Source organism: Trachypithecus francoisi, unplaced genomic scaffold (genome assembly GCF_009764315.1).
Source record: "Trachypithecus francoisi isolate TF-2019V2 unplaced genomic scaffold, Tfra_2.0 Lachesis_group4, whole genome shotgun sequence".
In the NCBI taxonomy this organism is placed as follows: domain Eukaryota; kingdom Metazoa; phylum Chordata; class Mammalia; order Primates; family Cercopithecidae; genus Trachypithecus; species Trachypithecus francoisi.
Genome location: NW_022681469.1, coordinates 76,425,303 through 76,446,141, shown reverse-complemented (window position 1 = coordinate 76,446,141; position 20,839 = coordinate 76,425,303). Strand labels below are relative to the sequence as shown.

The following is a 20,839-nucleotide window of genomic DNA, read 5'->3' as shown; positions in this document are numbered from 1 at the left end:
CATGACCTTTTTACAAAGAGCAAGTACTCAAGACTAATGTTTTCAAGGCCCACATCTGTAGTGGGCCTCAGATTATAATCCAGTCACCTTCATTTTCCTGTTTAACCAGACAGGGTAGTCACTACAAGAATGGTTCTTATCAACAACTTCCCTGAGTGCCAGCATCTGGCCTAGGTCTTAGGAGTGGATTTGTACTTTGGTTTTATTCTAAGTTGAAGTTAATCATTTAATATAAGGAAACGTGGGGCCTCTAGTATATTACTTTAACCTCCTAGTTTCTCTAACTGCCTCAGGTCTCTGCTCTTGCAAACTATCCTTCACCTGCCTCTAGAACTTTTTACTTTTTGAACTTTACTTTTTACCCTAAAAGCCACCCCATGCATCTACAGAATTTGATGCATGCTCCTTAGTGGGCCTGGGAGAGAAGTTATGCAGTTTACCAGGTAAGAGCAGAGACTGGAGCCGGACAGGCTGGGTGGAACCCCGTTCTTCCATCGAACAGCTAAGCCACCATGGGCAGCACCCTTAAAGTCGGCCTCAGTTTCTTCTTCAGTTGCTGTGGATAAAACAAAAGCCACTAAGTAGGGTGTTCTGTGGATTAAATGTGTTCATTCACATAAAACACAGAGTAGTATGTGGATATAGCAAATGCTCCCCAATTATTGGCTGTTGTCATTATCACTACTATTAAACTACTATTAATAATATTGTTACTTGCTATCTGGTCTTCTGTGATCCAAGCACAGCCTCTAGTGCCCTGACTGCTTGCCATAGCCTTAAGATGTTGATGCCTTTGCACACCAACTGTTTCCTCTGCCTGGATCACCTTTCCCTCCATTCTCTCATTGTCTCATCTCTCCAGCAAACCTCTGCTCACCCTTGAAGTCCCAGGGCAAATATCTCCTCTTCTTTGATGCTTTTTTTTCCCTCCTGCAGGCAGAAGATCTGGTTCTCTCCACTGGGTTCTCATAGTCCTGTGATGCCCCTGGGGTCTGGCATGCAGCACGTGCTGTTTTTAGGTGGTTTGTCCCCCATCTGGCAGGTGGAGACAACTAGATTTCCCTTTCCCTCTAAACTCTGAATTTCTTAAGCGGGAGGCACCAGTCTCACTGTGTTCGTTCCAGTCCCTCTCAGTACCAGGCACACAGAGGATGCATTTGGTAAATGTTTGCTGAACAAATAGCTATTTGTTGCCTTCTTTGTAGTCTTACACACAGGGTTTTCCCTTTTGTTTTTTGCTCTTCACAGGCATTACTAAATTTATGCTGAGAAAGATAAATCTCAGTAGTTTGAAAGGCTGACTGAAGTGATTGTATCTAACACTGTAGTCATTTGGCTCTGTGGGCTGGTTTTTTATTAGTCATTTAAAAAGACTGTCACAGGATAGTTATGGAGACAAGAGATCATCATTTAAATCACAGTGCTTTCAACCCATCCACAATTTTGGTCTACAATTTAATGATGAGAAAAATACTTCTAGCAAGTAAATATTTAACTAAACATTTTGGCACTTGACCTGAATACAGGGAGTAAGATGGAAATTTCAAATGTGAAGAGGTAGTTTAAACAGGCGTCTGCCCACATATTCCTAGTAGAAATTAATGTTGTACTTTTATTAAATAATAACCAAGCCTTCTCTTATTATAGATATCTTAATGAAAGATCAGTGAGTGAGTGTCATGAGTATAGTTTAGGAGAGAATGCTTGCTTTGGATAAGAATGCTTGCTTTGCCCAAATGGTTGCATATTCCCAATTTTTCTCATATGCTGCCTCAGCTCATTTAGATTCTAAAGAGCAAAGCCCCGCTCAAGCTAGCAAGAGCTAAAGGGGGCTTTTGATAAGCATTTGCACAAGAGAGAAAGAAGGTAGAAATCTCAGGGATCCAAGAGCAGGAGCTACACTGGAGCCTGGCTTCAGTGGGACCCGAAGGTGATGGGGACGGGCACTCCCACCTGTGTGCCTTTCATGGGCTATGCGCATTCTCTTTTTCAGAGTTTCCATTCCTTTTGCTTCACATTCTCATCTGTCCACCAACGCACTTCCTCTGCTTATTCATGGTTTCTGCTTCCTTGTGACATTAGCGCGCACATGACTTCCAATTGGCTGCTTTCCTTGCTCCACCCATGACATCTTTTCATCTTGCTGCTTCTGTGCTAACTTGTCCCCTCGTCGCTAAGGACTGTCAGTCATACTCCTGGGGAAGGCATCCTGATTGGCCAGCTCCATTTTTGGTAGTAGGCTTAAGTTGCTGAACTCTTGATTTGCTTATCTTTTAGGTGTTTTACATTGTCCAGTCAGCTGTGGCTCCGGGGATGAAGCAGGTTTAGATATTATGGTTGCCTAGTGAAGGATTACTAACTCAGGCCAGGTGAGATGGCTCGCACCTGTAATCCCAGCACTTTGGAAACCCTAGGCAGGAGGATTGCTTGAGGCTAGGAATCTGAGACCAGTCTGGGCAACATAGTGAGACCTTGTCTCTTTGTTAAAAATAAAAAATAAGAAAAAACAAAAAGAAGTGTTGCAAACTTAAATGCTTGTAGGATCTAGGCAGGTTATATAAGTGAACAAATGCAGCTGGGTGTGAGATGCAGATGCGCCTTTGCATATTAACACATAGAGTTAAGTGGTGTATAAAGGTATAGATTTTTTTGAGTAAGATGGCTAAAGCTTGTATCCCAGTCTCACCACTTACCAGCTAGGTAACTTGGAACAAATTACTTTAACTCTCTATGCCTTGGTTTCCTCTCTATAGAGTGATTATGAGGATTAAATGAGTTAATAAAGTTTTCAAAATGGTACCTGGCATGTAATAAACATGATGCACTTTTAAAGAAAATTTTCATTAGCCTCACCATCCTTATCCTTGTTTAATTCCACAATGAAGGACTTTCTCCCATTTTTCCAAAAACATCAAGCTGCATTCATCTATTTAGTTTTCCCCCTTTATAAGGATATGAGCAAAGAAAAAATTTTTATCAATTGTGAGGGTATCAATAGAGCAATAAAAATAGAAACTGGAGACCGGGCGCGTGGCTCACGCCTATAATCCCAGCACTTTGGGAAGCCAAGGCAGACAAATCATGAAGTCAGGAGATCAAGACCATCCTGGCTAACATGGTGAAACCCCATCTGTACTAAAACAAAAAATTAGCTGGACATGGTAGCGGGTGCCTGTAGTCCCAGCCACTCCGGAGGCTGAGGCAGGAGAATGGCGTGAGCCCGGGAGGCAGAGCTGTCAATGAGCTGAGATCAAGCCACTGCACTCTAGCCTGGGCGACAGAGTGAGACTCCATCTCAAAAAAAAAAAAAGAAAGAAAGAAACGGGCATTTGTCCTCATTGAGGTACGGGCCTCAGAGCAGGGTGGGCACCACCTTGCATGGTTTCTGTCTGAAGGATGGAGCTTCATGCAATAGAGCAGATGGCTTGGATGTCAGAAAGAGGCCTAGGGTCAGTCAGTTCAGTCAGAACTGAACCTGTGAACTGACGGCTAGGTCATTCCGTTCATTGATATTTTATTTTGTTTTATTTTATTTTATTTTATTTGTTTTATTTATTTATTTTTTTTGAGATAGAATGTCGCTCCATTGCCCAGTCTGGAGTGCAGTGGTGCAGTGTCTGCTCACTGCAACCTCTGCCTCCCAGGTTCAAGCAATTCTCCTGTCTTGGCCTCCTGAGTAGCTGGGACTACAGGTGCCTGCCACCACACCCAGCTAATTTTTGTATTTTTAGTAGAGACAGGGTTTCACCTTGTTGGTCAGGCTGGTCTCAAACTCCTGACCTCAGGTGATCTGCCCTCCTCAGCCTCCCAAAGTGTTGGGATTACAGGCATGATTACTGGCCTCATTGATCTTTCTTACAAGGAGGTCAGATTATGTTTGAAACTTCGTTACTCAGTAAAATGTACCTATAGGTTGGATACATATGGCATTCAAGCTAGTGACCTCTCAGGCTTGCTCGTTTAGGAAGAGAGTGTGGGCAGGGCTGGTCCCTCAGAAGAGGCTGCAAGTGGACCTTCTTATATAGATAAATTAGAAAATTGTACTTCCAATGAAGAATAGAACCATGAACCTCTCGCAAAGTATGACAAAGGGTACAGCATACTCCTACCATCAGTGTTAGCTTGGTGCATGTTTCCAAGAAAAAACAATTGTGATTTAAATTTTTTTCTTTAAGAAGAACAAATGAAAATGATGAGATTTTTTAGTTCAGATACGTAGCTCCACTAAATGCACTCAGTGTTCTCACTGCCTTCCCCAAAAGTGGTTCTTGATTTAGAAAATCAGGTGGTCCACTGACTTAGAAGGCAGAAGGGAAGGAGCAGACTTTCGGGGAATAATGAGATTTCCTATGTCACTAATACTGTTGATTTACCCAATGTGCAAACGATCCAGAATGTGAGATGGAATGTACTTGGGCCTGATGCGGCTGTTAGAAGTTAGTACTTAAACATTCCATTTCAAATATTCTCATTAAGGGTAATAGCAGAAAATTGCAGCAGAGATTAAGCAGTTTTTAAGTGGTAATCCCCTCTGTAGAACTGTTGATTTGTTTAGTTAATGCTAATTTATTTAATATACTTCTACTTTTTGTTGATTTTTAGGTCTGTTGCCACAGTTATTGGGAGTTGCCCCAGAGAAGGCCATAAAACTTACAGTAAGTCTTTTGAGTTGGTGCTTCTTAGTAAGGGCTTTTGTACATACTCAAGAATACTAGCAAGTATTCTTATAGGAAACAGCAGGTTTGTTTGTTCAGAGGTGCTAGCTAATTTGAAAGCAGGGGAACTCACCACACACGTTTTTTCATTATTCCCCATTTAGCAGTGGACATCCAAAAATGTGATAATAAATGTGAGTACTTTTGGTGGTTGCTGCCATCATTGTTGTCATCATAGCAGTAGCAGCTAAATTCCCTTCAGTATCTACTGTATTAGGCACATTATATATATTACCTTTTACTGGTCTGATCTCAACAAAGCATGATCCACAGTTTACACATAAGGAAACTAAGGCCTATCGGGCTTAAAGAGCCTACCTGTGTTCACACAAATCATAAATGGGAGAACTAGAATTTAAAATCAGACTTGTCTGACTCCAGAGCATGTCAGCACCTGCTGTTTTATGGGATTCATGGTTAGGGTGTGTTCTGTAAAGCCAAATGTGCAGGGATCTGGGTTCTAGTTAAAGTCAATCCTTCATCAGATTATTTGCCCAGTGCCTGGCTCATATTTGACAGATGGTTGATATTCAGTTTAAGTGTTTGTGGAATGTACAAACATTTGCATCACTAAGGCCATAAAGCCCCAGAAAGTAAAACTCTAGCTTTAGATTGAACTGTGTAGCTTTGGAGCCTGAAATTCTTATTTTACCTTTTTATTATGTGACCTAATCTTCTCTGGCCTATGTCTGCCAAAAAGATATGATGTTTCTTAAAATTTCTTGTAGTACATGCCATTTTGAGAATATTATATTAATTAATTAATTAATATAATTTATGTTCTTTGAGAATCCTTGAGGAATTTTTAGATATTGAATTTCTTCTAAGCTGAAAAAGTCTGCTCAGACAAATTTATCTCCATGATGAGTAGTGTTTTAGATTAATTCTTGTTAGAAGACTTGAAAGTGATTTTTAATCAAGCCTTATAAAACAGTGTTAAGTTGTAAGATGTATGTTTTTATTTTGTCACTATTATCAGTGACAAAATCAGCCTTCGTAAGCTATTCTAATTGCAGAGCGTATTTTTGGCTTTCATTTATCTTTTAACTTTTCTCTTGAAACATCAGTGATGCATATATATTTTTCATTTTTTAAAACTGTATTATGCTATTGAGTACTTCTCAAACTATTTTAAGATCTGTTAATTTGTGCAATTTATGATTACTCCAATAGACTGATAGAAAAAATAGCCTATATTGACAGATGCATATTTATAAGTGTTTAATGACTTTCTTTATATTTTTCATCAGCTTCTATAAATATTTTTCTTCAAGGTGAACGATTTTGTGAGGGATAAATTTATGCACAAAGATGGTTCGGTCCCACTTGCAGCAGAAATTCTTGCTGGAGGCTGCGTAAGTACCTTTTGAAGATCTCTACACTGAAAATATTTGTTTCACATATATATCACTGCCATGGTCAACAGGTGTGGACTAAGGCTTCTGTTTAACCACAGATCCTGAACAAGGGCAGAGTCTACTAGGGCACCTCGGCTTTTCCTAGACAGGCGAACCATTCCAGGGGTGGAAGGGTAAATGTTTCTGATCTTACTGCCTGTTAAGTCATGCCTGTTAAATTCGTCATTGCTTATGGTTTGTTCTACAATAAAAGTCATTTGTGACAGAAGTGTTTGCCCTTTGAAAAATCTTTGCTAACCTTTTCTAAAGTTAATGTTTAGTACATTCTTTCCTCATGGCACCCTCTGCTGGGTCAGGCACTAGAACTTGTAGTTTGAAGTCAGCAACCATAGCGCTCTGCTTGGCTTTGCCTTGCAAGTGGCAGCATCTATTCAAGCTTCCACTGCTTTTGGGAGAACAATGCTGGGAAATAACTGGCTGAGTGTGCTCTGCATTGTCAAAAACGCTTGGAATGATTGTTTCCTTATATGGATGAACAACCTGCATCTTGTTCTGAAGCTCAGCAAAACAGTGTGTCTCGTTTTATCTCATGTACTGGTTTGTTCATGTGAATGTAAATACTTTAAGCAAATTAAACTCTTATACAAAGACTAGTGTTATTTAAAGATAAGGTTGGTTAAATAACAGGCTTTGATCACTCAGGCAATACAAAATTGGTATTTTTTTATCTGAACCTATTTCTTATAAAAAAGATGAAGTCATTTTTTAAAATTGGCTTACCCTGGGCAGGAAGTAGTATTCCTAAAGTAATTTTTTTCTTGAAGATCCTTGAGTTTAGACGTTGGGCAATGTTTGTGTGGAAAGGGCTTATTGTCCTATCTAACACTGAATGATGGTTTCTTAAATGTAGCAGGAGCTAAGAAGTCCTAGCTCCTGGTATTCTTTAGAAATGGATGGAATTTGGCTACTGCCTGACTCTCTGTTTGATCAGTGACCTGTCGGAGATGGCCAGGCAGGATCCCCTTGTTCTGTAACTTTAGGAGCAGTCAGGATGGAAAAAAGGAGGCTTTAATGTCCTAAATAAAAAGGGCACACAATAATAATCAAAGAGAATTTTAGAAGTTTCTCTTCCCCATAAGTACTCTCCATTTAAAACAACTCTGTAGTTTCCATTTGAGTAAGTAGGTTTTCTAATTTTTGGATAGGTATATCCATAGGCTGTGCCTAGCCTAGTCCTGCAGGTTGTTGCTGGGTCCAGGATATAGCAGGGTTTTTTGGTAGGTCAGGTGGGGTTGTTGTTTTTTTTAAGTTACATTTTAAGCTTTCTGAAAAGATGTGATCATAGATTTCTATAAGAATTAAAATGTAAAATTAATTATGTGATACTACTCAAGATGTTGGCAATCATCATGGCATGGTGCCCAGAGGTTTATTTTCTTTTTAATTAAAGCATTTTGCCTGCACATGCCTCTGGGTGCCAAGGAGATTGGTTGTGGCACGTATTTTCTAGGTGCCATCTGTAGGTGGTCTTGTTTTTGCATATGCAGTCGCCCATTTCAAACACAAAGCACATTGGCATCAGAAGTGGTGCCTAGTTATGTAAAGAGATGTAGCCCTTTTCAAACCTGATCTAAACACAGGCTTAAAATTGGAGCCACTTAGGCTTTACAGCTACTTAAAATATCTGTGAAATGAGATTTGCCATCCTTAATCTCAGAGGTAGACAGTGGTCCTTAGCTTTTCAAGTCTTCTCCTTTACCTTTTTTCCCCCAGTCATTACTTTAAGAAGAGTTTATTTTCAGGTAAGCAATCCTGTAGGTAGCAGACAACCCAGGTCCCTTTAGATCTCTGAGTAGATGAATGGATGGTTCCATTTTCTGTGTGTTTGTGTGTGCACGCACATCCTTTTTTTCTTTTTTTTTTTTTTAAGACAGTTTTGCTCTGTCACCAGGCCGGAGTGCAGTGAAGCGATCGCAACCTCCATCTCCCAGGTTCAAGCGATTCTCCTGCCTCAGCCTCCTGAGTAGCTGGGACTACAGGCACGCACCACCATGCCCAGCTAACTTCTTTGCTACTAATTTTTAGTAGAGACTGGGTTTCACCATGTTGGCCAGGATGGTCTCAATCTCCTGACCTCCTGATCTGTCCACCTTGGCCTCCCAAAGTACTGGGATTACAGGCGTGGGCCACCCCACCCACCCATGCATTTTTTAAGTAGCAGCAGCATCTTTCTTTGCAGGCTTTAGCAAAGTTTTCTGTATAATTGGAGGCAGTCACACACCTTAGAGGGTTGTTGTGAGTTCCACAGCCTCATCTGTCCCATTGGGAATACAAAGGGTTTTGTAAGGTTGTGCCACATGAGCGGTTCCTCATCTTAGTTCATCCAAGCATTGCTAGGTGTTGACTTTTAAGTCTCTGGGGACCTCACCTTGCTTCATGATTACTGAGAATTAGTACACATGGCTGACTGTTGCACTTGTAACCAAAGCTGCTCATTTCTTTGAACAAGGCTTATTCTGTTTTATGATCTGTTTTCTGCAAAAACGAGGAAAGTATGTAGGGAGGTCTTTGTCTCATAACTTCATAGTGATTAGCTAAACAACCTGTTTTATTGTATTTTTTTTTTAGAAAAATGAAAGTGTTAGTAAATTTGGAGGGAAAAAATCATTGTCACTAAAAAGGAATAAAGTTTATCCCATTTCTTATTTATTATTTTTGGTATAATAAAGCCTGTAACTGAAGAGATTAAAAAATAATCTTCTGTTTCACTGACATAGGAAAAAGAGCAAGTCTGATATTTATTTTTAAACTCATTTTTTGCATTTGAGATTAGTTTTAGTTTAGAGCACCATTAAAAAATTGACTCCAGTTTTCTGAGCATTTTTATAGATTCACACTTTAACAGTAGTGATACATTCAGCGTGTTTTAAGACAAAACTTGGTACTGAGACTGGGGTTTACAAACTCTAAATCTGAAATAATTCTTTGTGGTTTGTGTTTTCTCCGTAAGTTGGGTTTCTGCATTCTAAATTAGACTTGTAGTTGTGGGAGTTGTAATGGAGACCTGGACCTTCAGTCTTCCCTGCATGAGGTATATATATATGTGTGTGTGTGTGTGTGTGTGTGTGTGTGTGTGTGTGTGTGTATGCCTTCTGGGTTTTTTTCCATCTTTTCCCTTCTTGGATCAAATACTTGGTGCCTTTAGAGGGCTGTGATTGAGAATCTGTGTTAGTGCCCATGGAAACTTTCAGTCAGTGTGTCAGAAGACAGAGGTTCTGTTACCACTAACCACTTCCAGTTAGGTTCCCAATGATTCTGAAAACTGATGTATTACATCTGAATATGTTGTCTTTATTGCTTTTTTGCTGTTACTTTAAGACAAAATGAAAAATAACATATGTAATGCAGTATGATCTGTAGGCTGCAGTGCTTCATTCGACAAAGTAAGTGTATGACTTTTATATATCTAGTACAATATGCGTCTAGGTTGAAATCTTGAGGAGCCTGGGATCTTTAGCTTTTGATCCTTTGATCTTTAAAAAAAAGTCACCAGGTAAAGAATACAAGTGGTGCGGTGACTAGTTTCAAGGAAGAAGTATAAATATGATGATTAATTTATTTGGCATGAAAATAAATCTAATATTACTAAGAAAGTCATAAAATATGAACATCTGTCTTATAAAGCCATATTTAGTAAAAACTGTTCATATACCAATACAAAGTAGTAGTATTGTGTAGTAATTTTTGGAAAGACAAATTAACATGTTTTAAACTACGGTCCTTTGATAATGGGCCCAGGGTATTTTTTCATTGTGATGCACACATTTGTGTGCATGAATGTGCACATTGTAAATATAATTGGTGTTTATAGAAGTTTGTATTATTTTGAGTGCATTTTTAGTTGGAAAAACAATTTATATGTTTGTGTCACTGGTTCTAAAAGGGACTGGTGAGAATAACACTGTTGGGAAAACATGGAATGAAGAGTAATCTTAATTACCCTCCCCTATAAATAAGTAGTACCCTAATGCTGTTGCCTGCCTGATTCCCACCATTATGGTGATTCCCATATGCATGATGTGTTTATGCCAGTTTGTCCAGCCACATATCAAATACTGTTTTTAAGGCAAGTTTTTATTACTCATCTCATACATTACATTCAGTTGCAATTGTTTTATTTTGAAAGATTTTGAAAAACACAAAGATACAGACACAGGTGTGCCTACCACTTAGATTGGTGGCAAACTTGACAGTGCAGTTGGAGGCCCTTAATGTACCTGTCCAAATTGCTTTTCCTTCCCTTATCTCCCAAAAGAAAACTCTGTCCTGACACTGCTGTTTTTCATTCTAAGCATGTCTTTCTACTTTTTATTACTTGTGAGTATCCTAAGCAGTATAAATGTTTGCTTTTGAATGCTTCATCCTAACACAATGCTCTAGGAACAACTCATATGATTCCCAGATTGATGCCTTTGCATTTTTTCCCATTAGTGCAACTCATGTGCTTTGCTTATCAGAAAATAATAGTAAATGGGAGTATTACGTTCTAGTGTTGGAATGTGGCATATACTGCATATGTCTGTTATGTGTGGGTTTCTAGATAGACTTATGGTTGGAACAGTGTATTCATTTAACCAAGTTTTTGGTTACTTGGGGTTTCTCCCTGGACAACAGTCATTGCTTCAGTCTTATGCTTTAAACTTATACATGATACTTAGTTTAAAAATGTTAACCCTCGCCACTGCCAGCAAACACTCTCTATCTACCTATCAGCCTGCCTTCCCATCCCCCCCTTTCTTCTCCTGTTGCCATGGTTCTTACTACCTTCAAACATTCTGTATGACTTACTTATTTTTCCTGATTTTTGTTTATTTTCTGTCCCCTTCATGGTAGAGTACAAGTTCTGCAAGGACATGGATCTTCTTATTCATTGATGTATTCCAGGGACTGCAGGCATTGCATGGTAACCTGTAGACTCTTTGTAAATATTGGTTAAATGAAAGAATTTTAAAGCTAAAATCACTCAAAAGTGATCTTGTCAATCTTCACAGCCAATCAATGACAAATCTGGTAATGGACTAATTTATATCTTTTCTTTAATGTTAGCCAAACCCCTTCCCGTCATTAACAGTAAAACTTACCACCTTTCTCTCCAAGCCATACTTAACGATGATTCCCAAATCACCAAGAATAGAAAGCATATAGATGGAGATCATTTTACAAAGTGGAAGTGTTCCTTTTAAAACCTTGCCATTCTAATTTCTGAGAATTAGAACAGGGATGCTTCTTCGTTTTTTGTTTTTTGTTTTCTTCTTTTTTTTTTTTTTTTGTAAAGTTAATCCTTTTGAAAATCATAGCCATTTGTAGTAAGAATAATCACATCTAACAAGAGGCTGTCCAGTTTACTGGAAAGAACATGAGCTTTTAGTCAGTTTAGGGTCTCAAGGCCTTCACCTGCCAGATGTGAATCAAGGATTATACAACTTACTTGACTTCTCTGAGTTGCAGTTTTCTTGTCTATAAAATTTAGCTAGCAACTTTCTCTTTCAGTTATCTATTGCTGTATAACAAACCTCTCCAAAACTTAGTGGTTTAAAACGATAATCTGTTCCAATGACGATCATTAAAAAGTCAGGGAACAGCAGGTGCTGGAGAGGATGTGGAGAAATAGGAACTCTTTTATACTGCTGGTGGGACTGTAAACTAGTTCAACCATTGTGGAAGACAGTGTGGCAATTCCTCAAGGATCTAGGACTAGAAATACCACTTGACCCAGCCATCCTATTACTAGGTATATACCCAAAGGATTATAAATCATGCTGCTATAAAGACACATGCACACGTATGTTTACTGCGGCACTATTCACAATAGCAAAGACTTGGAATCAACCCAAATGTCCATCAGTGACAGAGTGAATTAAGAAAATGTGGCACATATACACCATGTAATACTATGCAGCCATAAAAAAAGGATGACTTCATGTCCTTTGTAGGAACATGGATGAAGCCAGAAACCATCATTCTGAGCAAACTGTCGCAAGGACAAAAAAAAAAACACCGCATGTTCTCACTTATAGGTGGGAATTGAACAACAAGAACACTTGGACACAGGAAGGGGAACCTCACACAGGAAGGGGAACCTGTTGTGAGGTAGGGGGAGGGTGGAGGGATAGCATTAGGAGATATACCTAATGTAAATGATGAGTAAATGGGTGCAGCACACCAACATGGCACATGTGTGCATATGTAACAAACCTGCACGTTGTGTACATGTACCCTAGAACTTAAAGTATTAAAAAAACAAAAAAATCTGTTCTGTTTTCATGAATGCTGCCTCCTTCCCATGGTTTCTGTCTCTTTCCCGTGATTTCAGCTGGAGTAGTGAGGTAGCTAGAAGGTCCAGAATGTCCTCACACAAATGGCAACCAGCTTGGAGCTCAGCTGGAGCCAGGGCTGGGTGGGGACAGGTTCTCCACATGGCATAGCTGCGTGAGCTTCCTCATACTATAGTGTCAGACTTAAGAAGGTGAGTTCTGAGAGCAGAATAAGAAACTGAGAAAAATCTCAGGCCCAGTTTTTGAGATTATGCAACATTAATTTAGCCACAGTGTATTTGTTAAAACGGGTTATAGGTCAGCCAGATTCAGTGCCAGGGAAAATAATCTACCTCTGAATGGGAGACGTGACAATGATGTTGCAGCCATCTTTAATGCACCACACTTACCTTGCCTGATTGTGGGAAAAATTAAATGAGATAATATGTATGAAAGAATTAAATCGTGACTTAAGTGCTAGTCTTCCTGCTCTTCTAGTGTCTACTTTTTTTTTTTTTTTTTGAGATGGAGTCTCGCTTTGTCACCCAGGCTGGAGTGCAGTGGCGTGATCTTGGCTCACTGCAACCTCTGCCTCTTGGATTCAAGCAGTTCTCCTGCCTCAGCCTCCCAAGTAGCTGGGATTACAGGCATGTGCCACCATGCCCGGCTAATTTTTTTGTATGTTTAGTAAAGATGAGGTTTCACCATATTGGCCAGGCTGGTCTCGAACTCCTGAACTTGTGATCTACCCACCTCGACCTCCCAAAGTGCTGGGATTACAGGCGTGAGTCACCATGCCCAGCCTCTAGTGTCTACTTTTTAACTCCTAATGTGTGTGTGTGTGTGTGTGTGTGTGTGTGTGTATACACAGAGAGAGAGAATTTTATGAAAATGAATGTTTTAGTTTGGCTTTTTGGGTGGAACGGAATGGAATAGGTGTATTGCAGTTTGGATATGGCTCTTGAGGACCTCAGCTACCTCAGGTGCTCCTGAAATCTCTGGTCTTCTTTGTGAACCTGCTTATTTATCATTTCTCTACTGATTGATTTCCTCTGCTGGGTAGCATAGCATCCTTTTTCTAAAAATGACTTTAATTTCATCCTGTGTCCACAGTGCATGCCAATCCTAGTTCAAGGCTTTCCTCCTAATAGGAATGATTTCAATGTTTCTCCATCATTGAGGAGGAGAGGTGTTCTGATTATCTCTTGCTGCATAACAAATAATCTGAAAATTTAGTGACTTCAAATAAATATTTATTATTCTCTCTTGTGGTTCTGTGGATTGACTGGGCTCAGCCTGGGAGGGTTGTATTTGGGATTCTTATGTGGTTATGGGCTAGTGGAAGCTGGGGCCAGACTCATCTGAAGGGTCAACTGGGACAGATATCCAAGGTGGCTCACTGTCGTCACAGCTGGGGCTGTGGTCCAGAGCACCTGCTTGAATTCTCTGTGTAGCTTGGTCTTTTCAAACATTGACAGTTTGACTCTGAGAGGGAGCCTTCCAAGAGCAGGCATCTTAAGAGTCCTGGGCAGAAACAAGACTTCCTATGACCTGACCTTGAAGGTCACTGCCAGTGCATTCTGTTGGTCAGACAAGCCAGTTAGGCTGGCCCAGATTCAACAGGAGAGAAATTAGACTCTATATCTTACTAGGAATAATAGCAAAGGATGTTTCAGCTACCACTGGAGGATTCAGTAACCTGTGTTGTGAGCTGGGAACATCTTCATTGCCCTTCACCTTGTGAAGGTTTCATAGCCCATCTCATGCCTTCTCTGAGGGTCTGTTGCTGATCCTAGAACCCATTCATTCTCTAGATTGCTTCTGGTAGCAGGGGGCAGAAACTCACCGAAGTGGAGATAAGTGAAGGTTAAGGGTATCCATTAAATGAAATTGAAGGCTCTTGAGAATTGAGGCAGCATTAGGAACTGACTACTCTCTCCATTTTCTCCACTTGGCCTTCTTTGTCTCTCGCAGTGACTTTGCATCACTCTGCACATCTTTTGACTATTCTAATCCATCACTTCTTCTCTTCCTGAAGAATTGATGTTGACTTTCTCAAGAATTCCCTTCATGTTCTTGCCAGCTACTTAGTCTCTCTCACAGCAGGAGACAGCCTCTTTTCATCCCTTGCCCCAGCTCCCAGCTAATTAGCTCAAGTTTTTCAGTTTTGTTTTGCGTTTCATGTAATTATTGAGAGAGGAAATCTGGTTGGCAAACCTGATCTTTGTGTGCTAGGCCATACATATGGCAACCTTGAGTCATGGCCCCACCCAGATATTAATGACTTTGCTTAACATTTCCATTTGTTTCAACTATCTATAAGTGTCTTCAAACCCTTCTTGTACTGTTTTGTTTTTAGCTCTGAATTCTGTAAGTTTTCCCTGAGTAGTATTGTGTATACTTTGGTCATAAAATATACTCAAAGTCACCATTCCTTGTGATTGAACTTGAAATCCCTTATGATTTCATACTAAATCATATCAAACCAGGAAGAAAATTTCCTCATGTAATGAATACATATACTCTGACAATCAGAGCTGGTGAGACAGATTGTCTGAAGTGGATTTAAGTCTTACTTCACGATTTTTTTCTTCCCAGAATTTCGTGTGGATATGTAGCCTCATAGTGTAGTTTTTTTAAGATAGAATTTTTATTTCACTATGCAAGCCTCTGCACATATCTTACTTTTTTTTTTTTTTTTTTTTTTTTTTTTTACGGAGTCTCGCTCTGTTGCCCAGGCTGGAGTGCAGTGGCCGGATCTCAGCTCACTGCAAGCTCCGCCTCCCGGGTTTACGCCATTCTCCTGCCTCAGCCTCCTGAGTAGCTGGGACTACAGGCGCCCGCCACCTCGCCCGGCTAGTTTTTTGTATTTTTTTAGTAGAGATGGGGTTTCACTGTGTTAGCCAGGATTGTCTCGATTTCCTGACCTCATGATCCACCCATCTCGGCCTCCCAAAGTGCTGGGATTACAGGCTTGAGCCACCGCGCCTGGCCATATCTTACTTATAAATATAAGATGATGTGAGGCTTAATCATTAGGTTGAATTGTTATGAAGTCACTCTCGAGTGACATGTGAATTAATTAAGATATATTATGCCTTATAGTGATGCTATAGCAATAATGTTAATTTTTTTAATGCTATATCTTTATAACCTTTTGTAGTTCAGTGAAAATCTAGTGATTACATTGTTTTCAAATGTTATTATTGTTATTATTTGGAATATTCCCTGGGAGAACTTTTTGCATACTCCCCCAAAATGTAAGACCATATTAAAGATTTTCTTGGTTTGTACTTATGCTTTATCTCTGCCTTCCATCTTTTCTTGACTTGAAGGGTTGGAGACTGTATCTGGTATTATATGACCTGCTGTCTTTGTCAACCGTGGTCACTGCTTTGCCACTTGAGGAGATCTTCCTTCATAACTTTTTGCTGACAACTAATTGCATCTCTCAGACCTTGAGTAAATGGCTGAACTGACACATCTATAAATATGGATGACAGGGCCTATGTCATGTCACACTGTTACAGCTGTGTGCCTAGCATTGTGTCTGACATATGGAAGAAACCAAAAAAATATCTGTTGAATGAATAAATGCTGGACTACAAGGTGTTGGTTATAGAATTGGAAAGAAAGGGTAGTGGCTCTGTATACCATGTTACTATTAATTTAGAGACTGATGACCAGCAAAGAGGAATTAACTCCAAAAATTGGTGGGAGAGTAGGGGTGCAGGAATTGAGGGAATAGCTGTAACATGGCTAGGTGTCTACATATCCAGGATATTTCACAAGAGAGTATTCCATGATGGCCCAGTACTAGAACCAACCTTTATAAGGCTCCTATTTACTTTGTTTGACTTCATTTCTAAGAATGACAAATAAATAATCCCTAAATATATTCAGAATCTTAAGAACAGGATGAAGATAAAGAACTTGGAGCATTTGGTATAGCTTATTTATTATGGCTTGTATTTTAAGTAGAGAAGACTTTATTGAATGACTAACATGAAATTATGTCAGAGTCATTAAGGAATCATAGAAAAGAGGAGGTTTAAAAAAGGAGGAGCCAATTCATAGCCAAAAAAATAAAAATTCTAACCTCATGACATTATCTAAATTTGCAGATTTCTGAAAAGCCAAGAGACAGCTCCATTGGTTTGCTCAGAAAGTCCTTCAGGCAATGGGACTAAGGCATTGGTCTTGAATAGAGTTCTGCTGCTTGCCTACTCCAATGAGAGGCTCTTTCTCCAGATGATTTTACTTGGACCTAGGGCAAAAATAAAAGAAATATCTGATGGTACTAAGAGCTCATGGGTGCTATAGATTGAATGTTTATTTCCCCCACAATTGCTAGGTTTGAACCTAACTCCCACTGTGATGGTATTAGAAGAGTGGGATCTTTGGGGGTGATTAGGTCATGAGGGTGGAACCTACAGGTTGAGATTAGTGCCCTTATAAAAGGGATCCCAGAGAGATCCCCACTCCTTCCTCCATGTGAGGACACAGTGAGAAGACAACATCTGTGAGCCAGGAAGCAGTGCTCACTAAATCCCAACCATGCCGGACTGTGATCTCAGATTTCGAGCCTCCAGAACTCTGATAAAGGAATTTTTGTTGTTTATAAGCCACGTAGTCTATGATACTTCATTATAGAAACTCAAACCGAGTAAGACAGTTAAGCATAGCCTCCCTGATAAGGGCTGCCTTTAGTGGCTCAGAAATGTCATCTTATTAGGGGAAAGTCCAACTCTCATGCTAGACACTGGGCCAGCCAGATATTTCCTTTCTATTTTTCTCCCTTTCCCCTCTCTGGGAAAGTCTCAGAGTTGTTTGACTCAGCATAGTTCAAACATTGGGCCATCTTTCTGGATTTCTAGTAAATAGGGAGGAGTTTGTTATGATCGGAAAATCTGAAGAAAGACTGGGTCATAGCTTTCGTACAGTGAAGGTACTTTAGACATTGAAGGTCTGTAAATCATTAAACTATTCTGGTAGTAGTAGTCAAAATACACATGTATAACAGGCAGACCCCAAATGTTAACATATTTGACAGGCCTGTAACTTAATTGCTTTTTAATGTCAGTCAAATGGATTCCACTTTGGTTTCTTGGCCAGGCTTCTATGGGCCCATTAAAACCCCATGAAGCTGAAAACATGAAACTTAATATTTGTAAAACATGTAAACACAATAGCCTTTTTCTGCCTCACCATGTGGTTAAGAAATTAGGACTAGGATATTTCAGTTTGGTATCTTTCTCAGAATAAATTATGGAGTAAGAATCTATTATCGTTCCACTATTGTTAATAATCTAGTAACACATTTTTCACTTAAGTGTTTTATTTTCATACTAAATCAAAAGAAAAAATTTATATATTGCTTTATGTTTAGAGATGTGCATTTAGACAGTCTAACTTAGTGTATTCGTTTGGTAGGGCTGCCATAACAAAATGCCTCATACCACAGAATGGGTGGTTTAAACAACAGGTACTGGAAGTCCTAGGTTAAGGTGCTGGCAGTTTTGGTTTCTTCTGAGGCCTGTGTTCTTTTCTTGAAGATGGCCGCCTTCTCACTGTGTCCTCACATGGTCACCCCTCAGTCCGTGTGTTGTCTGTGTCTTAATCTCTAATTATAAGGACACCAGTCATATTGGATTAGGGCCCATCCATCTGACTTCATTTCTTCCTAATTACCTCTTAAAAGGCCCTAAGTCCAAATCCAGTCACATTTTGAGGTCCTGAGGGTTAGGACTTCAGTATGCAAATTTTGGAGAGATGCAATTCAGCCCCTAATACTAGGGTTTAAGAAAAGGTCTTTCAGTTTGTGAGGACTCAAGTTTCTGATTGCAGGAGGGTGATGATGTATCTTGTGAAGGCAGTGGGCCCAACACACTTCTCTTCAGAGCTGGACAGGGTGAGTGGCCTCCCGACCTCATGCCACCTCATCTTTGCCATCTTCTCTGTGAGGTTGCTGAATGCCATCTTCAGCACTTGTGAACAGTTGTGAACAGCACTTGGGCGATGTGTTTTAATTTACTCCATCCACTGCTATTTGCTGAATATCTCTTTTTTACCTGTGAGCTCTACATACAATAATAATAGTTATGCTACAAATTATTTTCATGTCTTTATTTAACATTGAGTTAGTAAGAAAGCAAATGGAAAATATGTTGAATCTTAGATTCCTTTACAAGTCTTTATTTTCTAATTTATTCAAATATCAAGCACTGTCATCACTTGTGTGTTCATTTTAATGAAACATAAATTATTAGACATTTATTAATATATATCTTGTTTGTAGTTACAATTTTGTTTGTGTCCAGATAATCAAAATAATATATTTGGGTTTTAGTAAAAGTCTATTCTATAACTTTATATTAATCTATTTTTGACACATGTAAGCACACATTTTAGAATGTCAGTGTGCAATTAGATATTCTTAGCACATGTCATTTGTGAAAAGCACTTTAAATCTAAGTACATTCAATTGAGCATAATTAAAATATCAAGATACATATTCTTCATATACATTTTGCCACTTAATTTTTTAAGTAGCTATAAGTATCTACCATGTGAATTCAAATTAAAGGAGGGTGATTAAATTACAGTTATATTTAATGCTTTTAGTTTAAAATGTAGTTGAAATTGTGCTATATTAAAAAATATACTGCCATGTTTTCTGTGGACAGCAGAGTGATGATGGGTTTAATTTTTTTAATGCAAGACTATTAATATTCTCTGAATATTCTCAAGACTGTTGAATGATTGGGGGTTGGGAGGCGTTGTAAGAAGGCTTTTATTTTTATCTAATGAGGTCTTTTGACTTGACTCCTGAAGTCTCAAGAAAATGTTCAGGAATACTATCTCATTTAATAAAGAAGCATTGGCGAAAGCCTTGTTTTATTGATACAGATGAAAGGAAATGGATCATGGGGAAATATGTACTGGAGCTTCTGAACCCTTAGCCTTTAGATAATGTTTTTAGGCTAGCAATATTTCCTATCATTGTGAAAATGAGCAGATAGCCTTGGTGAGTCAGTTATAAGGCACATATAACTGTAAAACCTACTTGTCCACAACTGTTAGACCTAAAGTACATTATCATTTTAATGAAGGTCACTGTTCTTGGAGTACTTACAGAAAATGGGGCCGTATATTGGAACTCTGGATTATGTTGCCTTTCTGAAATATTTGATTTCTTAAAATTCTGTTTGTTTGTTTGTTTGTGTTCCAAGATGGAGTCTTGTTCTCTCGACCAGGCTCGAGTGCAGTGGTGTAATCTCGGCTCACTGTAACCTCTGCCTCCTGGGTTCAAGCAATTCTCCTGCCTCAGCCTCCCGAGTGGCCAAGACTACAGGCACGCGCCACCGTGCCTGGCTAATTTTTGTATTTTTAGTAGAGAGAGGATTTCACCATGTTGGCCAGGCTGGTCTCCATTTCCTGACCTCAAGTGATCTGCCTGCCTCAGCCTCCCAAAGTGCTGGGATTACAGGCGTGAGCCACCACACCCAGTCCTTAACATTCTGTTTTAAAAAATAAATAGCTATATCACTTCCCTATGCCAAACTGGAAGTGTCAACAATGAAATCATTATGTAACATGGCAAGAGGGATTTGGGTTGCAAAACTGTAAGGAGGGGAAGAAATCAAGCTTATGGAAGCATGTGGGCACTAAACGAAAGATGCAGTGATAGGAGCCACAGTTTGGTTTCTTTGCAGACTAGCCCATTTCAGAGAAGGGGGTATTAGAAGAAAAAACCTGTAATTTTACTTTGAGCCGTGAAGACCATTTCACTTGAAAAAAACAGAGCATTTGGAAATAATGATGCTTTGTATCAGCAGAACGCTGTGCGTTTGAGAACTTGGTGCTTGGACTTCATGCTGACATGGTTCTAGTCACAGTCCTATTACCCTTTCTGGTTGCTCTCAGCACTCCGGGATGCAAAGGTGGATTTATGTAGATCATGGACTTCTGATATGAATTACAGCAGCGAAAACTGTCATATGGAGATGTGAACTTAAGATTGTGTTGGCAGAGAGGTGAAGCACCCATTGCTCCTATCTTGAAACAACTATGCTATATTTAGACAAAACCTATATCAGTATAATTATTTTGCGTGCCCATTTGAATAAAGTTAAAATTGTCACTAGTTATATATTTTTGAGCCTAAAATATTTCTCACGACTGGGCATGGTGATCACGCCTGTAATCCCAGCATTTTGGTAGGCCAAGGCAGGTAGATCACTTGAGGTCAGGAATTTGAAACCAGCCTAGCCAATATGGTGAAACACTGTCTCTACTAAAAATACAAAACTTTGGGAGGCCGAGGCAGGTGGGTCACGAGGTCAGGAGATCAAGATTATCCTGGCTAACATGGTGAAACCCCATCTCTACTCAAAACACAGAAAATTAGCTGGGCGTGGTGGTGGACGCCTATAATCCCAGCTACTCAGGA

The 20,839-nt window shown here is 39.5% G+C and overlaps 1 protein-coding gene across 3 annotated transcripts in view; it reads left to right on the top strand.

Annotated features, from left to right (window-relative positions):
- Positions 1-20,839, top strand: part of SLC25A13 (solute carrier family 25 member 13) — a 213,500-nt gene that overhangs the window by 143,872 nt on the left and 48,789 nt on the right. For all 3 annotated transcript variants that reach the window (XM_033192420.1, XM_033192421.1, XM_033192419.1), the window contains 2 exons: positions 4,603-4,655; positions 5,990-6,070. In XM_033192420.1, the coding sequence (XP_033048311.1) occupies positions 4,603-4,655; positions 5,990-6,070 (134 nt within the window). The remainder of the gene's footprint in view (positions 1-4,602; positions 4,656-5,989; positions 6,071-20,839) is intronic.